Source organism: Trichogramma pretiosum, unplaced genomic scaffold (assembly GCF_000599845.2).
Source record: "Trichogramma pretiosum strain Unisexual culture from Peru unplaced genomic scaffold, Tpre_2.0 scaffold68, whole genome shotgun sequence".
Lineage (NCBI taxonomy): Eukaryota > Metazoa > Arthropoda > Insecta > Hymenoptera > Trichogrammatidae > Trichogramma > Trichogramma pretiosum.
The window spans coordinates 666417-684756 of record NW_019641616.1 but is presented as its reverse complement, the minus strand read 5'-3'; the positions used below and the strand labels follow the sequence as shown (position 1 = coordinate 684756).

Sequence of the window (18340 nt, the reverse complement as noted above, 5' to 3'; positions counted from 1 at the left end):
ATTCTCCCACTTCTTCTCTTCGCTCTGGACCCGCCGCGCGTTTGTGTATAGGATATATTTTTGAATTTTTGCCAGCTGGCTTTTGTGTGCGTGAGAAGAAGAAGTGCCCCCTGCCCCTCCCCTCTTCTTCTGCACGGTGGCGAGGCATATTTACTTCGATGCCCGAAGTTATTACAACGCGATCGCGCGGCAGGATATACTCAAAAAAGCATCTGCAAGCTCACGCTCGCGCTCGTGAAATTTATGCGAGCTTAGCTTGGTAGAGCACTCGCCCTCAGAGAGCCGGGCGCGTAATCTTTTTCCATTTTCGATGACCAGATGTCGAGTTTTATTCGAGCTCGTGAGCTCGTAATATGCGTTGAAAAAAGCTTTACGTAGCGGAATGATGCATTATGAATCTCGAGCTTAAACAAATGTGCAGTAAAATTCGCTGACGCGCTTAGCTTCATAATAAAATTAAATTTTCCTGCTTGAACCAGTGCTACATTCCAGGTAGAATGTCAACTGCGGAAACGTATATAGAAAGCACGTATATATATAGAGGCTCATTCAATTTGAGCAAACAGAGCAAGAAACAGAAACAGCAGCAGCAGCAGCAGCAACGGTAATACACATAAATCTAACAATCGATTCATCCCCTTGCGTATGTACTGCCAAAGCGAAGAGCTGCAATCTCTTATAGCGTTAAAGTTGCATGCGACGAAAACAAACAAGATACGAGGCCCAGAGCTCCTCCTATAAATGCACTTTTAATGGAAAAATATTGTATGGAAGCTTTTACGCTCTAAATAATGCATACTTTACGACGACAGTTTTAACGGGATAATTAGTTTTTTTTCCTCGGCGAAAATTACATTAAAAATTGCAATTTGAAAAAGAAGAATAGATGAATAACTAACTGGGCAATCGATCATTAATATTGTTCTCGGCTCCGACACGTTTCAACCCTTTGCTAAATTTTGGCCTGCCTTTGATCCGAAAATTGATTTTACCGTTATTTAATTTGCACATATAACGAGTCAATTTCTTCGTGCTCAAAAGACAAACTTTTTTACTCGCATGCGTGCAACAATCATTATTCGGCATACTAAAAAAGTGTTTTTATAACATTCAGAACATAATTTAGAGTATTGGTTTTTATTGAGAGCTATATCTGCACTCGATATCTCTGCATATACACAGTCCAAAATGGACTTGCAACGCAATTTCAGAAAAGTTGCGATATATATAATACACGCAGTTAGCTAAACTGATAAGTATCCAGGCGGGTGGATGTATCCACTGGACCGGCGCAATCGATGAAATCCGACCGAGCGTATGCATATACAGGGTACACATAGAGAGAGCGAGAGAGAGAGAGTAGGTAGGTATGAAAAAAATCGAAAAACAAACGTCGAGTGGCTGCGGGCTCTCGAGTGTATTAGATACAAGCGCAACACAAAAAAAAGTAAAATAAAAAGTTATAGCTTGCCGTGCGCGAGCAGCAACCGAGAAAAGAGCTATTCATGGATCGTAGGACTCGGTTGCACTTGACATCGATAACTGCAGCTGTTGTTGGCGCGACGCACACTGCACTTTTACGTACTTTTGCGCGAGGCAGCGCGTGCGATAATTTTCGCGCCGATTTCACCCCGAGGATAATAACAATCGGCGGCCACGCGTGTTTTAATTTCTTTTTTTTTTGTTTTTCTCCATCCGCCATCTGCCAAACTACGTGCGTGCGCGTGTGTTTGTAAATATAGTCGCAGGCCGAAACGCGATGCGAAAATTCACGCTGGATGACGATATACGCGCCTTTTATTTTCTTTTTTTATCTATTTATCTCAGCCACAATTTTTTCTTTTTTCCCCCTTTTTTTTCTCTGCTACACCACCGCGTCGCGCAGTCCGGATTTCCGAGGGTGTGCGAAAAAAATCCTATCGGCTGCAGATACTTTATCTCTGTGAATGCTTTTCTCTCTTTCTCTCTTTTTCTACCAGCCTATAGGTTCTGCCGTGCGCGCGCTGCGCTTTTATAGCCAGCCCCATTCGTTAAAACCCGTTATCTTTCGAGAAAAAGAGGATATAGAAAGAGTCGAGAGTTTTCTCTGGAGAAGGTGAGAAAAAAAATTGCGCATAGCTGAGAATCAATTACTAGACGGTGCGGCTTGTGTGTGTAAACCTCGCCCTCGCCCTCGCCTTAGCCATTAAGAACTGAAAATTTTCTTTCTCATTTTTCTAGCCTTTTTCTCTCTCTCTCTCTTTCTCTCCTTTGGTAAGTTAAACTTTATAACGAACAGCTAAGTATCTTGCTCAGCCGCTGGATTCTCGCGCACGGATCCAAAAAATGGAAAAAAAACTCGTTCGATGGCTGCAAAATTATTAGCCATATTCGATATATAGCTCGCTGTACATCAACCAAGCGCGTAGCAAAAAAAAAACAACAACAAACGCGTTCGATAAAAACTGCCTCGATGAATGTGTTTATGTTATATAGGTATGCGCGTGCCGAGGGGCTCGAGTCGCGCTCGCAAATCCATCACTCAAACTCGCATGTGTCGCGCAATTTTACTTGGCCGCCAGCACAAGTGTGTAACAATATTTTAACGCTCCGCGTTCGCGTATAAAGTTCGTCCTCGTGCGAGCGTATAACATCCAAAAATGATGAAGCATCGCGGGGACGATGGCAGTGCTAGGTAGGGTTGTAGTAGTAGTAGCTGCGGCGGTGGCGGCTGCGCTCGACAAAAATTACGAGAGTTTACATTATTATAGGCGTGTAAACAACAAAGTTTTTCAACACATTTGTACGAACTGCCGCTGCTCTTGGCTTCTGCTGCCACTGCCGCCGCAGCTGGAAAAAAGCGAAAAACTAACTTTCCTCGCAGGCAGGCACGCAGCCGCGAGCTCAAGCGCGACAAAACAAGGCTACACGCTTACGCTATTAAATGTTGAAGCCTTAGCCACTATATGTATAAAGTCTAATATAAAGTACGTCGGGCAAAGGAGGAGGAAGATTTGTTTCGGCGAATCCTAGGAGCAGAGCTGCTACTGCTGCCGCTGCTTCTTCTTCTGCTCGAGAGAGCAGAGCCCCCGCCAGGCCCGGCGTCGCGCTTCTTTTGCCCTGACAATTTAGACTTAATGCCTGGGCGGGATTGCGTTCAACTTCTCTTTTTTTTCCTTACCCTCTTTTTGCTGCCGCTCTTTTCTCGAGATATAACCGAAAAGTTTTCCGCTTCTGCCTCCGTGTACGGGATGAAGAAACAAGCTTTTCTCTCCTTTTTTTTCTCCCTCTCTCTGCAGCTAACGAACAAGGAAATAATAGCCGAGCCTCGAGGAAATAAAGACGTTTTATACATGCCTCGACTCGTCGCGAGTCTATTATTTTCCTCACACGTAATCGTAATAAAAACGCGTGTACACACAGGGCTCGTACGCTTTGATAAACGACGTTAAAGTTCATGTATGTGTGTGTGTGTGTGGTCGCGCGCAGTCAGACTTGGGCAGCCTCGGAGCACCAGCGAGCGTGCCAACTGAAGTGAGTTGCAACAAATACAATTGTGTCATAGGAAGTTGGATGCATGAGACGCGTTTAGCTAGCCGGCGAACGCGGTATAAAAATCATTCAAAAAATGATAATAAAAAATTATGAGAAAAAATTGTGTTAAAATTAGAAAAAATATTTTAACGCGTAAAGTATACGAAAAAAGCTCACGAAAACAGCTGTGTCTCAGTGTAAAAAAAATTTTAGAATTTCGAAAAATGCAATGAAAAGGGGAGAAAAAATCCGACTCAAAAATCCAATAACATAATTTTGAGTTTAAGACGTGGGTTAATTCTTTGGCTTGCAGTTTAATTGTTTAAAAAATATAAGCCAGCTGGGCTAGGTAGGTTACTGCTCTGGTTTACAGAACAATTTTTTAAATATACCCGAGCTGGGCTACGTGGGTGTCTGTTTTGGTTTGCATTTTCCTGAATTTTAAAAAATTTTTTCTAATTATAATACAATTTTTTCTCATAATTTTTTATTATCGTTTTTTGAATGATTTTGATACCACGTTCGCTGGCTAGCTAAACGCGTCTCATGCAGCCAACTTCCTATGACACAATTGTATTTGTTGCAACTCACTTCAGTTGGCACGCTCGCTGGTGCTCCGAGGCTGCCCAAGTCTGCGCGCAGTGGCACAGAGTTCGGGGCAAGTTTCCGCAGCCATTTTTCGAAAGTTTCTTACTTTTGGATCGATACTCGGAGCTGTTTTTCAACAACAGTTTTGGGCGTCAGTTTCCGCGGCTGCTCGGAAGGAAACAAACACACACTAGGCCTGGATAATTGATCGTATTTCATATACAGCGTCCTATATATAGCGCGGAGCGAGTGCTAAATTGCGGTTTTGGCTGGTTGCAGCTTTGCTAAGTGTACCTACCAATGTTGCAGCGCAGCAGCGGCAGCGAAACGAGCGTAAAGGATTATTTCCCGGGTATTGCGCGCCCACATATATATCCAGTAGTCGCGCGACTATCGATTTTTGCAAAGGCGATAAATTGTTTGGCTAATCGATTGAATTCGAGCCGAAAAAAGCAAATAATTTGCGTGGCAAAGGATGGAAAGTGGGATGAGGGGTGGGTAGGTCGCAGACGCCGCCGCGCGCAACACGCAGCGCACAGCCTCCACTCGATGTAGCTAAAGTTAAATTTGCGAAAACTGATGTTACGAGAGCGCGGCAACAGCAGCTACAGCAACAGCAGCAGCAGGAAGTTTGGTAATTTCGTTGAGCTCGTTTCTACATTATCATCTTTGACTTGTACCCTTCATCTCGGTAATATTACACAAGATGTAACGAGCAATATACACGCGCGCCTGGCAACTCGGCAACTCCGTGGGGGTTATATGGGGCGACTTTTTTCTGCCGCGGCGCGAGGCTTAAGATCGGCATGCATATTTAGTTTCTTCGGAAACCCGTATCATATCTATTTGCAAAGAGAGAAAGAGAGAGATAGACAATTATTTTAGTTTGTTAAACGGAATACTACGCCTTATGCTGCTCTCTATACATCTCTCTCTCTCTCTTTCTCTCCATAACTTTGCCCTTGTGCTGCCACTAGCGGAGCAATTGTTAGACGAAGGGAAAACTTGGCGTATTAAACTCCCCTCCTCCTGCCTCTTGCCTCCTTCTTCACCTGTATACTAACTCTACACTAGAAGTTTTTGTTCTTGGAAAAACAGAGCAGGAGAGAGAAATGCTTTGGCGTTATATACATATAAATACGTGAGCTACACGTAGCGTCAAAACTTCATCTATACCGGTGGCGCGATATATACCTATACATCCAGTATAGACGAGGGATGGCTATAGGCAACATATACACACGCATACACTCGAGTAAAATTCATTCTTTGCGTGCCAACAGACGAGGAGGAAGATGTTGAGATGGAGATTGAGAGGAAACGTCTGGGCAACCGCGTGAGGTATTGTTATAGCCCGAGGTATTTTCAATGGCTTCGCACAGCAGCAGCAGCAGCAACTGCGCACCTATACAATCACGTCCAATGGAAATTGATATTGTTTATTTTTTGTCCCTCACTGCCGCTGTTGCCGCTGCTGCTGCTGTTCAATGTTATTATTCGAGAGAACGGGAGAAAAGTAGAGACGCGCGCAGACGCTCGTAATTAGAGCAGCGGTTAATTAGCGAAACTTTGAGATATTAGATTGGTTATATTCGGTCGTCGAAGAAAAGGAGACGCGAGCTATATATGCGCTTACTTTCTAAGAGTAATGATTTTGTCCTCGGCATTAGTTCTGTTTTCCAACAATGAGAATCGAATCAGTTTCACCTTGATTAAGTATCAATTGAACAATCGACAACTTTCACATTAACTTCTAGCACGTTGCCACTTAACTACTCTATTTTCATTAATCAATGCCAATTTAGCTCTTAAATTTCGTCCCTTAACCGCATTTGTAACTCGAGAAATAATTCGCGAATGTATATTTCGCCGATCCAAAATGCTATCTGTGCACGCAGATTCGATTCGTCGAAAATCACGTCAACTCGAGCTTAGAAACTGGTAAACATATAAAATTACCAATCTCCAATTCGACTATCCGAGAGCGGGGGGCCGCATTGTTGGCGATGTTTTCGTTGCATATGCACGAGTTCGACTAACCGATATAAAATGCAATTTGCGGTGCAGTTTCGATTGATTTCCTCCCAAACTTCCTCGCGTGCGCACATATCGATTTTGCCGTTTAATTATAAACACGAGCGATTTCTCGCTTATTTGCATCGAAACAATTCAGCGTCGAGCTCTGTGCATACTCTTTTCGACTTGCTCCAAAAGAGGAGAAGAAGAAGGAGAAGAAGAAGAAGGAGGTGGTGCTGGAGGAGAAGACGAAGAAGCACAGCGCAGCCATAAAAAATAATTACCGAGATTTATGCTTATATTAGCGGATTCAAGAGTGTGCCGAGAGAGAGAGAGAGAGAGAGAGAGAGAGAGAGAAGACCAATTCGAAAGTTAGGATATTCAAATCCAATTACTATATATATCCAGGTTTGCTCTGCGCGCAAGCTAGTGTACGGTCATAAACTTTTAGCTTGGGAGGTAACTTTTCTACTCGAGCGTGTCTCGAGATAGGAGCGCGCTAGGGTCTATATTATCTTAAATGAACAATGGTACTTTATAGATTACACACTGCTTCTTTCTTTTTCTTCCTGCACACTGTCTCTCGTGTACGCGCGCTCAAGTGAATCACCTCGGATCCCGTATTTTTTTTGTTCACTTTTTTTTTCGTTAAAAAAAGACTAATGACTAATATTTTCCGAAGAGCTCAGCGAAACAGCGTCGTAGTAGGACACGTTGTAAGCCACATCGCTCGCAAGTCCGGGGAGTGATTTCAGCCTTATCAGCTCCTTCCGATGTCTGTATATAGGGCAGGTATATACACGAGAACCGCTGCCTAGATGGACGACGTCTGCGGGATAGTGGCGCTTGTAATATATACATATATATACAGAGGTGCACTATCGCATTATAAAGCCGTGAGCAATAGCGAGCCAGGCGTGAAATCGCCCGTCAAACGACGAGATGCTGTGTTACAGCGGCCGCAGTCGACTGGCAAAACGGCATAAATATCCTAGACTTCCTCCCTCGCGCGAATCTGCATAGTATGTATATATACAAGCCCGAGCCTTTCGTTCGCGTATTGATTTGCAATTTGCCAAATTGATAAGTGCGCCAGATGCTTGCCACTGCAGCGGTAGCAGCAGCAGCTTACCGTGCCAGCTGCCTCTATCTATATGCGAGCTCTTTTCATATCGATTTATCTTCCTTATTATATTCCATTTGACTCTTCGTCTTTATAAAATTTTTACTCCCCGGCCGCATGGCGCATTAAATTCTGTCCCGTTTTAACGCGATTACGATTAGCCTATCTGGCTTGTATCATCATCATCGAGCAATTTTTTTTTACCTCCCCAACTATAAGCCCCCAACATCGAGCTGAAAAGCTTTCAAACTCGCGCAACGCTACGCAATCACTGAGTGCTCTTCTGTATTCGAACGCGGATGCAGAGAAGCTTTCCGCTAGAATAGACCAGACCGAGCCTCGAAATATACTATTTACCTTATTTTACGCGCATTTTTTAATGACACAGAGAGAGAAATAGAGAGAGAGTTGTGTTGGTTCAATGATTTCGAGTCAATAAAGCTTCAAACGTACGTACTCTCGATCGGATATTTTTTTTCTATTTAAAGGAAAAGGAGCAAAGAGAAAGAGAACGAGAGAGATAATCCAGTTTCAATTCGATAAAGGATGTTTGATTGATTAAAGCAAAAAGTTGGACTCATCAATTCATTAAGTGTGTCGATGTAAGAGAAAATAACTTTTTCTAGTTTAAAATTTGCAGAAGATGTAAGAAAAACATAAAAATCTTATCAAACAAATTTTATAAAGTTTTTGCGTCAAAAAAAACTTATAAATATTGATTTACTGACTTTGAAATTTTACTTCACGATGGTATTTTTTGTGACTTTTTCCTTGCTTGAAATGCTCAACACAAATAATGGCCAAATGACAAAAAAATAACCATTTAAAATTGTGTACGATTCATTATCGGCTTCGCCTCGGCTGATAAATTCCACGTGCTTTGAGACTTTTCAGTTTTTCACTCCCTAGAGGCAAAATATACTATTGTTGGTCAAAAACTAACCATAAAATGTCGAGAATTCCTACTACTACTCTTGCCTTTTTCAAAAAGCATTTCGATTCTTACTTCAAATTATTCTATTATGCTATTAACATTAAATTATATCATTATACCATATATTTTTTTCGACTGTAAAATTACCCAGTTGCAAATCATATTATTTCAGATTTAATAACGCGAAAACTTTTTAAAATCCTTTAGTTGATTTTTTAAATAAAAAGGTGCTTGGATGAAAGTGAAAAAATTCACCGGGTACATACGCGCATTTGTAACTGAAGCAGATTCATTTACTAGTGGCCGTACATCAGTAAGCTTAATTGTTAGTTTACTTTTAGAATCATCCAAACAAAAGGGAGGGGGTTGGGTGGCAAAGCAAAATCGTTTCAACGCGAACACGTTGCATAAATAAATTGTGTACATGGAGAAACGCACGAGCTTTGTAAGTAATACGTAATTTTCTCTTTCAGTTCCGGAGAGTTACAAAATGAAATAAAAAATTTAACGAACTTTGCCTCTCGCGAGCTCGCAAGCAAGAACTTCTTGCCATTGCTAGAGCTCGGTGGAAATTTTTTATTTGTTCTCTGTAGCGCGAGCGCGCGCGTTTTTGGCGTTGTTGTCGTTGTTTTTGCAGCCTCGGGTTAACGCAGCGTGCAGAGCAAAGATAATGTAGTTTTGCCGTTGGAATAATCGCTAATTTTATACGCGAAACTCTGTGTACGCGAGCTCGTCTCTCTTTCGCGATGAATGAGAAATTATTCACGTGATTCATTAAGCTTCGAAACGTTCAACCTGTCACGTTTGTACATACACGCAGGTACAGACTTGCGCACATAGAGAGAGCTTGGCAGGCTCTAAGAGTTTTGCTGATTTTTCGAAAAGTCGCGTTCACGCGCGCGAGTTCACCGGAATACGTAATGCACAGCTCGCGCGTGGCTGAACGGCGCAGTGCACAGGCAGCAGCAGCAGCAGCATATAGCGGTCGGGCTGAGGGGGCCAAAAGGGGCAAAATAGCGAACTCGATTACGCAAAAACTCGGGGAGCTTATACGCGCATGAGCGCAGCTGCACAGCCCGGATAAAGTTAAAGAGTTCGAAGGTACACACAGGCTAAGTAGGTTGTGTACGCGTATACACACGCATAAAATCATTGGAGCAAAGTCGTTGACACTTCATTCAATTCGGAATATACGCCGCATCGCCTTATAAATAAACAGACTGTTTGAGCTCTGCCGGCAGTGGAGAGATAGAGTTTCCCTTAGTTTACTGCAAATTGAAGTAGATTACTCGGGGGCCACCGACGCCGGCACAGCAGCAGCAGCAGCAGCGAAAGAGAAAGACAGACAGAGTCGATTTTCATTTGTTATGTGCTACGCTCCAGTCAGCCTTTCTCGAGCTTAGCTGCAGAAGCTCTTTTTCTTGTCGTCTTGCGGAGGGTGAGAGCAATGCAGAGCTCTACGTACACGTACACACAGCAGCAGCTATGCATTGCACCCACACCTCCCCGAGCCACACACAATCTGCTCTGTGTTTGAGGATTTAGCGCGGAAGTAATAGTAATCCTCGCGCGACTCCTTCCTTTTGCAAACTTTCGATTTATAGATTTTTTTTTCTACTTCGCTCGCCTAGCAGTGCCGCAAATTTTATCCTAAAGGCAGAGAGCGAGGGAGTTGAAAAAAAAACGAAAACAAATATTCATTATTTGCATTTACGGCTTAGCTCGCTGAATGAATATTTAATTGAAATTTGTCCCCGTCGACGAGGTTCGCGCGCGCGAGAGATTGATTGGCGACTCGAACATGTTGTATGTATATTCCTTGCACGCCGAAAAAAAAACGTATCGAAATCCAAATTGAATCTTCCTCGTTCTGTATATGGAGCTTCAAAAAAAGGGAACAATGATTTTAATTGCCTTGTGCGTATGCTCTCTTCACACATACACACACACACACATACATATACACGTACCCATACATATATAGACTCGCAGCTAGTATATATGCGGAGTATGCGATAATTTTATCAAGCGCACGAGAGTCAATCGATAGGAGAAACGTCGCGCTATTGAATCTTGCCGTGGGTCTGCGCTGCAGCGAGAGCAGTTTATAGGCGTATACACGCCCCCCTCTCCTCGAGAAAGTTTGCCGAGAGAGAGAGAAGCCGCGAAAGGAGCTATAGGGTATTACTCGATAAGTTGCCTCTATATCTTTCCGTGCAATGCATATGATGCATCCAAGGTATAACGAGTTTCTTGCAAAAAAGCTCGCCACTTTCGTTTTAGAAGAAAAAAATGAAGCAGCATCGCAAAAAGGTACTGCGCCGCATACTACACGGAGAAAAAAGAGCTGCGCCTGATACATAATCCATATTCGATGTACATATATTGCGCGTGAGAGAATCCTCGGAGCTCGGAGAGTATAGGGCAGCAAATCGCCTCGAGTCTTGCATATCCTCCTACACACGCACGCACACTTGGAAAGAGAGATGCTGCGGTATATATAGGTACGATAGCAGTTTGCTAAACTCCGATAATTTTCGCCACCGCCGAGCAGGCAGTGAGCGCTTAGGTAACTATGTACTCGGGGGTGCACAGCGCGCGCCAGTTCAATTCGAGATGCGCGGCTCGCTCTATACTGCGCGAGGAGAGGGCCTACTACATCCAGCATAACGCTGCGAGTGCGAAATTTTGAATCATCGTACTACTCCCCTGGATTCGAAGCTGCAGAAAACAGCGTGTAATCTTGTCCGTACATATACAGAGACACACGCGCAGACGAGAGAGCTGCAATTAAAACTTTGTCCTCTTCGTAGATGTGCGTGTTTCTATATATATGTATGTATGTGTGTGTGTTAGTGCATCCGTTATTAAATCACGTCCGATTTCATTAGCTCGTTGTACACGACATAACTTTATGATTTTGCAATCTCTTGCACACTCTATTCCGCATTTTCCCTGCGCTATATGTACTAGCTGCGTGTATATGCGCGAGCTGTGCGCGCAAAAGACATGTACGCACATGGCCGCACACGCTATAGCTCGCGCGGGCGCGCGCCATATACGCATGCATATTACATCAATAGGTGCAGCGCAGGCACACACGCAGCGTCGACTTTTTCGAAATGTCTCTGGCACTCGTATATAGTTGCAATTTACGCTGCTGCTGCTGCTGCTGCTGTTCTACGCGCCTGGACTCTACAGAATTCCAATAAAATATTTCATGCTCGCCCAGCTGAGCTTTTTCACTTGGATTTTACTTTCGGCCTTGCGCTGCCCGTAATCGAACGAAAATTACGATTCCCCGGCATAGTAGAAATAGAGAGGAAAAAAAACCCAACCCGAATACTGAACTTTTTGATTCGACAAAAAATAGTGAGGGAGAGAGAGAGAGAGAGAGAGAGAGCTGAAAGAGAGAAATCCATATCTGGCTCGATCCGCATTTAACCGACTCCCGTATATATCTCTATATTTTCTCATTTGTTTTTTCTTCCAAGACAGGTCGATCGAAATCGTCGCGCGCCTGCTTCTCTGATTTTTCTCATCCACCTAACGCACATCATACACTCACACACATACAACGGCCATAGATAGAGATGGAGAGAGACGTACGTATTACACTATACAGTGCAGTTGTCTCTTTGAAATAGCTCGACGATGTCTTTGATCGCGCACACGTACTCGAAATGTTTCTTTGTGGAGCGCGTCGTGTTTTACACGGGACACTTTTATCTGCGTGCAGCGAATGGATTTCTTTTGTTCGACTGGATCCACTTCCAGCGGCAGAAGCAGCAGTAGCAATATCACCCGCGAACTTATTACGTGTATCTATCTATTGACGTCTGTCTGCGCGTCGGCTATATATGTGTAGCCTAGATAGTATATATAGGTAAGCTATTACATACGGGCGAAGAGAAGCTCGAGCAGCAGCTCGAGTCTCGATTTAAAAGTCTCTCATTTTTTTTTGCGAGTAGCAAAGAGCGAGAGACGCGGTATGGCGTGGAGCGGCCGCTCATCACCTACACTCGCGCACACCCGCACTTATTACGTTGCTGCGTGTACATTAGGAGACTTTTTAATTGCTTTAATTCTCATCGCTGAAACAAAGAGCTGCCCGGCCCGTAATTCCGTTACTTCTCATTCTTATGTGTGTATGCGCGCGCGCGGGCTTGCAGTGCTTTTCTGTCTATGCATACGTGCCGACGTCTCTATGTTTGTTACGCACACATACTAAAACAGACGCATACACACACACACACAAATGCAATATGTAGAGTGTATAGTATACGTAAGCGCAGACGACTAGTAGCACGGCGCGGCAGAAGCAGTAGCAGAAGCGATTAACGTTACTTCTCCATGACACTTTAATTATGCCGCTGAGTAAATCTCCCGAAAAGACGGATGCGCGATAGCAGTAGCAGCATCGCAGGAGCAGTAGCAGCAGCAGCGGCGGTGGTGGCGAGCGAGAAATAATCCCTGCCACGTACTTTATCGCACCAGCTCGGCGTGAATATTCAGCTATCTCTAGCCCGGCTCGCTCTTCCCTTTCTCGGCGGCGAAGAGCAGCAGCAGCAGCAGCCGAGAGAGGCGTCGGCTATTATTTCGCTCCAGGGCTACTTTGATTTTATCAATTGTTTCGAAGCGAGTCGTTAAAACGATCGGCTGACCGAATACGACTGTTACTACTTAGAGCGCTGGAGCCTGTGTGCAGCCGTGTCCCCTTACTACCCTTATATACTCTACTACTCCGACCACGACCTCGTCGGACGGTGGTACTCCGAGAGTACTGCGTCCAGCTTCGTGTGCCTTTGTCAATTAGCTCTCGAGTCCATGGCACGTTCGATTTTACACGGACGATCCGATCATAGCTTTATACTCAGCCCCCCGAGCGTATACTTTGCGGCCTTTAATTAAAAATTTTTCAATAAGGATTACACGAGAGAAATTGTTGAATACGTGCAGCTCTTTTAAATTCATCATTGCCGGTCGCGCTCGAGTAGATTGATACTTATTAAAAAGCAAATAATAATCCCCCCATCCCCGACCGTTTCCCATCGACGAACAATAAATCAATCGACGTGGCATAAAATGAATAATAATTTCTCCTTCGCTCCTTCTTTCTCTCTCTCTCTCTCTCTCGCTCAACAGCGCTGGCTCGTCAAGCGCGACCATATAATAAAGAAAAATTTTGCGACGACCGAGTCAATTTCTTTTCTATCCCCGTTTTTTCTTCTCTCTCTTTGCCTGCTATTGCCCTCTTTCTCTTTATTTTTTGTTGTGTGGCACGTACGCGTGTTTATTTTACGACAAGAATCATTTTTCCATAAAGGTATGGCGCTGAAACTTTTACGGCTTTGGCTGCGCCGCGGCCGCCACCGCCGACGCTGTCAAGAAAAAATATGATATTTACGGCTTCTTTAGCCCCAAAGTATTTTGTAAGACGCGATCAGTATTATAGCCAAGAGGTAGAAAAAAGGCTTGCAGCTGGCCGTTTAAGAGTCTTCGGGGGGTATAGCGAGCTGCAGCAAAAGCCGCTCGGGTTAAAACCCGGGGCCGCGGCAACTCGCGAGATTTATTTTTCCCTATAACCATCGCGCCGCGTTTATTTCTCGGCTGCACTTTTACACAGAAAACGGCTCGAGCGTTAATCCGATTGGAAATTTTTCGACGTGCTCCGCCGAGTCCGAGGCGCTACAGCCAGCAAGCGATCGTTTAGCCCCCCTCGCGCGCGCGCCTGATGCGGATTTCGCAAGTTTTCGACGCAACGCACTTGCAGTCCGTATTATAGCTACGCCGCAGCAAAAACAAAAACAAAAGCAACAGCAGCAACAACAAGTTGTGCGCGAGCGAGAATTTCAAATATCCAGCTGCAAAATAAAAACTTAATTAAAAGTCGGAGTTTCGAGGAGCGATCCCGCTGCTATGTTAGTGGTGGTAGTTGTGCCAACAGGGTATGGCAGCAGCTCTCTCACTCTCTTTCACTACTGCATTATATAGGCAAAATGTCGAGAGAAAACTTCGAGAAGAGATTCGAGCTAATTCAAGACACAGCGAGTTTCCACTTTGCAGCCAAGGATTCTCGTTCGCAAACAAACAAGAATATCGTCGCACTCTCTCTCGAGCTCTCGCTTGGCTTGCCTCGGACTCTGGGATGAAGTTTGTTTGCGCTCCATGGAGCTATATAACTGCCGTGTGTTGTTTTTACCGCTCTCCCCAACGCATTCCCTATCCTCGACGCCGAGTGACAAAGTCCGCAAGGCGCTGCACATATGCGCACCTCGAGAGTACGAGCTACGGAAAAAAAGGAGCTAAGGCGCGAAGTTTTGCCGATTGCCGCTGTGTGGATTGCAGCGGCATCCGGTCCCCGGCGCGCGATAATAATGGCCGTGCGACGACTGCCAATGATCGAGTCGCGGAGCACTGCACTTATCGTCATTGGTTTTTTTTGTGTTTTTTTTTGCTTACCGGAAGCAGTGAGGAGAAGTACGAGCAGTAGCTGGAGCTTGGAGCTTTTTATGCTGCCGCCGCCTAGTGGACGACGGATCAGCTCCATGCCGAGCTGCGTCGGCTCCTCTCGCGGAGCTGCTCTCGCTATTTAGACTCGTAATGCGCTGCGCGAGACGTCGTTGCTCCTGGAGCAGCTGTACGATAATACTTCGATCGAGACGCGCCGCTACTATTTGTTCCGAGCACTGCTCCGAACCGATTTCAATTGCGGCCCGCACATGACCGCGGGATTTCCGTATGTTGTACTTTGTATGGGTACACTTTTATTACTCCCGATCGGATGTAGGAGTTTCACTTTTCTTCACTTGTGTCAACGAAACGAAACGAAAGAGAGATTCGCGGCACCATATCTTGATGGGACTTATCGTCTCCCCACTCGCGTGCGTCGTCTCGTCACTGTGCGAATAGAGCGTCGGAGAGAATTAGGTGGCTCGTGGGTGGTGGCGAGCAGTCGAGTAGTCGTGTAGTCGCGCAGCGCGTCTTTGGACGATCCGGGGGCACTAGGCGCGCTTCGCGCAGCAGTCGAGCGGCTACTGAACTTTCCGTGCAAGCGCCGTTAGAGCTTCGGCGGGCGGGCGGGCGAGCACGCGCGCAAGCGCCCAACCAAAGCTCAGCCATTTTACGCGAGACTTCCATATATTATACACGCGCGCGCGTCCCCTATGTACGTGTATAAGCCACGTCTGTCTGTGTGTATGTGAGTGAGTGTATACACATATAGCTGTACAGCAGCAGCAGTGCGGGGGGCTGTGTGGGTAGAATATAACTATATATGCGTGCGTGTAGTAGAGGGTAGTAGCGGAGCGTATATAAACGAGAATCCCTAGCAGTAGCAATGGGCACACCCCCGCGTCCCAACAACTTCGTCGAGCTCTCTCTCTCTCTCTCTCTGTGAGCGAGTGAGCGAGCGAACGTGCGGGCGGGTGACCTATACGCTCCCCCCGCCATACCTCCGAGCACCGCTTTTTTCGCGACTTTTTATTCAGCGACCCCTGAAGCTGATTGATTAGCTGACTGATTGAATACGCGCGACTATTTTTTCGACTCTCTCTCTCTCTCTTCGTGCACATTGCAGTGCCTCCGACTTCTGAGCTGCAGCTTACTTTAAGTAAGCGCGGGCGACCGCAACTCTGCACTGAGCAAGAAATGACTCTGCTTTCTCTGTTTCCCGGCGTAAACTCGACGCGTGTACCGTGAAGCTTGAGCATGCCGAGATATCGATACTGTATAATGCAAGCTCCAAGTGCCATTGCACTGACAGGCCTAGACAGATGCAATGCAATTGCCGCGCCCGTTTTTATTTCGACAGCCATAAATCAATCGTGTCCCGGCTAGACTCCAATACCCCAGCCCCGCAGCTTGTTATTTTTCGTTTTAATTTTTTTTTCGTTTCGCGCCCCCAGCTCCCACCTACGCACGCATGCACGTAGCCCCCCAGACTCGATGAATATTTATTTCTCCATTTTAACGAGACCATATTTTTCGGAATCAAGATCGAAATAATTTCAGGGGATATGTATAATTGAAAATTTACCGTTGTCTTGTCGAGAGGGCCATGGGTGAGTTAAAGGATCAGGGTAGTGATTCAGAGGAAGTTGCAAGAAAAAGAATCAGTGACGACGACGACGTCGTCGAGTCAGTGTGGCACTTGGAATTTAGGGTCGAGTCGTGGTCTTTGCTACTTAGCGCTCGTCGGCTCTCGGGGCTCCTGTGTGTATACCAATCGCGCCTAGGAGCTGTTACGGTGGCCGACCGCAGCTCGAGCTTTCAACGCACCGCGCGCTCGCCTCCTTCCTCACCCTTTTGTGTACAGACTAGAGCTCTTTTCCGAGACAATGCGGTTCTCCGGGCGTTAATTAGAACGAAGCTTTATCATTTTTGGTCCTTTTTCTTTTCCTCTCTCTCTCTCTTTTTCTCGCTCTCTCCCTTGACTTGACTTGGGCGCACGGATCATGCCGAGTTTAAAAAGCAAAGTTTTTATTGTGCAGCTCTCGTCCGTGGGCGTGTGTATATACTACCTATATGTATCTGAAAAAAGCTCGATCGTATTGATTTCGTTTCTCACCCCAAGAGGCAGATACCCGAGAAGCTTTGAGAAGTCATCGATACGTGCGTTATAGGAATATCGATGAAAATGACAACGAATACACGATATAAATTTATACATACATATAAGAATTTGGCAGTTTGCTGAAGTTGGAGCCGGGCAAAGTTTCTCCACGAGAAATTGCATAGTTGGCGTGAGCAGCGGCGGCGACGGCGGCAGCGGCAGCATCGAGAGTGTATACAGACGGGGGCCAAGTCATGTGTGAATTGAGATGTCAAGTACGCGCGCATGGAAGAGGACGGGGGAGGAAAACAGCAGCAGCGGCAACGGTGGCTTACATATAGAGCTCGAGCGCGGGAGGAGCTCGCACACAGCTCTCGGCCGACGTCCATCTTTCCGTGCGCGTCCGAGTGAATTTCTGAATTTGTTCACGCGTGCGAGAGTGTGAGCCGAGCGCAAAACTGTCGAAATTGTCGAATGGCATTCAAAGAGCGTATAATGTTAGCTGCTATATACGCATACGTCGACCTGTGCCGCCTGCGCGCAACTTAGATAATAGGCAAGAAACTTGCACTCCGTGTGTTTGTGCGTGAGTGTTGCTGTCTATACGGTGTGAAATATTTCGCTGCAGTTACCGCGGCTTGTCAATTCCCTCTTTCTCGCTCACTCGCGGCTCTGCGAGTAACTACATAAGCTCCACATGTAGATACTCTATCCCATGCGCTATATCTGCTTGACTAATGAGGCCGCTTTTCATATGCGCTATATCGATGTCCAAGGCCGCCGTGCCAACCTATATAGACTGGCTATATTTTCAACTCTCGAGCTGTAAATTGAATGTATATATACATGCGCGAGAGCAAGAGAGAACGAGCTTTCGAGCAACGTAACGCTGGAGTATATTAATTAAAAACTTTTGCTCGACAATTCTCGATTCCCGAGCTAAAACTACTCGAGATCGTGACGTACATATAGTAGAGGATATAGTATGGTAGGACTGCGTGGATAGGAGTGAATGACAACTGATGGCTTTTTTTTCTCGAATTCAAATAAACAAACACCGGTTTCGCTTCGGTAGAAAATACATTTAGTGTATTTACAGTAAATTGTATACATAATATTTCTTTTCATTTTTTTTACATTGTTCCTTAATATTTACATGTTCAAATGTTCAAGTTCGAATTTCCACGTGAATAGATTTTTTCTCACTTCTCCGAATAGGATTTTATTTCAACAATGTTACTGGTTTTGTTGAATTTTCTCCCCATTCTTTACTACTACTCTCATTCGCTTTGTTCGAAAAATTGATATTCTAAAAAATATAAACCTTGTTTTTTTTTTGTTCAACATTTTATGAAAATTTTGGTTGATCTTTCCGTTCATGAAGCTTTATGCGCTCCAAATGATGATTTGTGGGAACTAAAAGCATTTTTATTTTACAACAATTACCGGTTGTGCAGCTTTATGAAAAAATAAAAAAGCAGTTAGAATGAATTTAAAAACAAAAAGTATAATATCGAGTCATACATATATTTCTACCCGCGGTTAAAAATTTTTTTAACCCAGCTCGAAGAAAATATTTCAAGAGCATTTTAATCATTATAACAGTACATAA

General features: G+C 44.9%; 1 protein-coding gene across 2 annotated transcripts in view; it reads right to left on the bottom strand.

The window, feature by feature from the left end:
• The window catches only part of LOC106651480, a 28165-nt gene extending 12977 nt beyond the window's left edge, over positions 1 to 15188 (bottom strand). For both annotated transcript variants that reach the window (XM_014369998.2, XM_014369999.2), the window contains exon 1: positions 14637 to 15188. In XM_014369998.2, coding sequence (XP_014225484.1) covers positions 14637 to 14724 — 88 coding nt within the window. In that variant the 5' untranslated portion in view covers positions 14725 to 15188. The remainder of the gene's footprint in view (positions 1 to 14636) is intronic.
• Positions 15189 to 18340: the final 3152 nt, after the last annotated feature.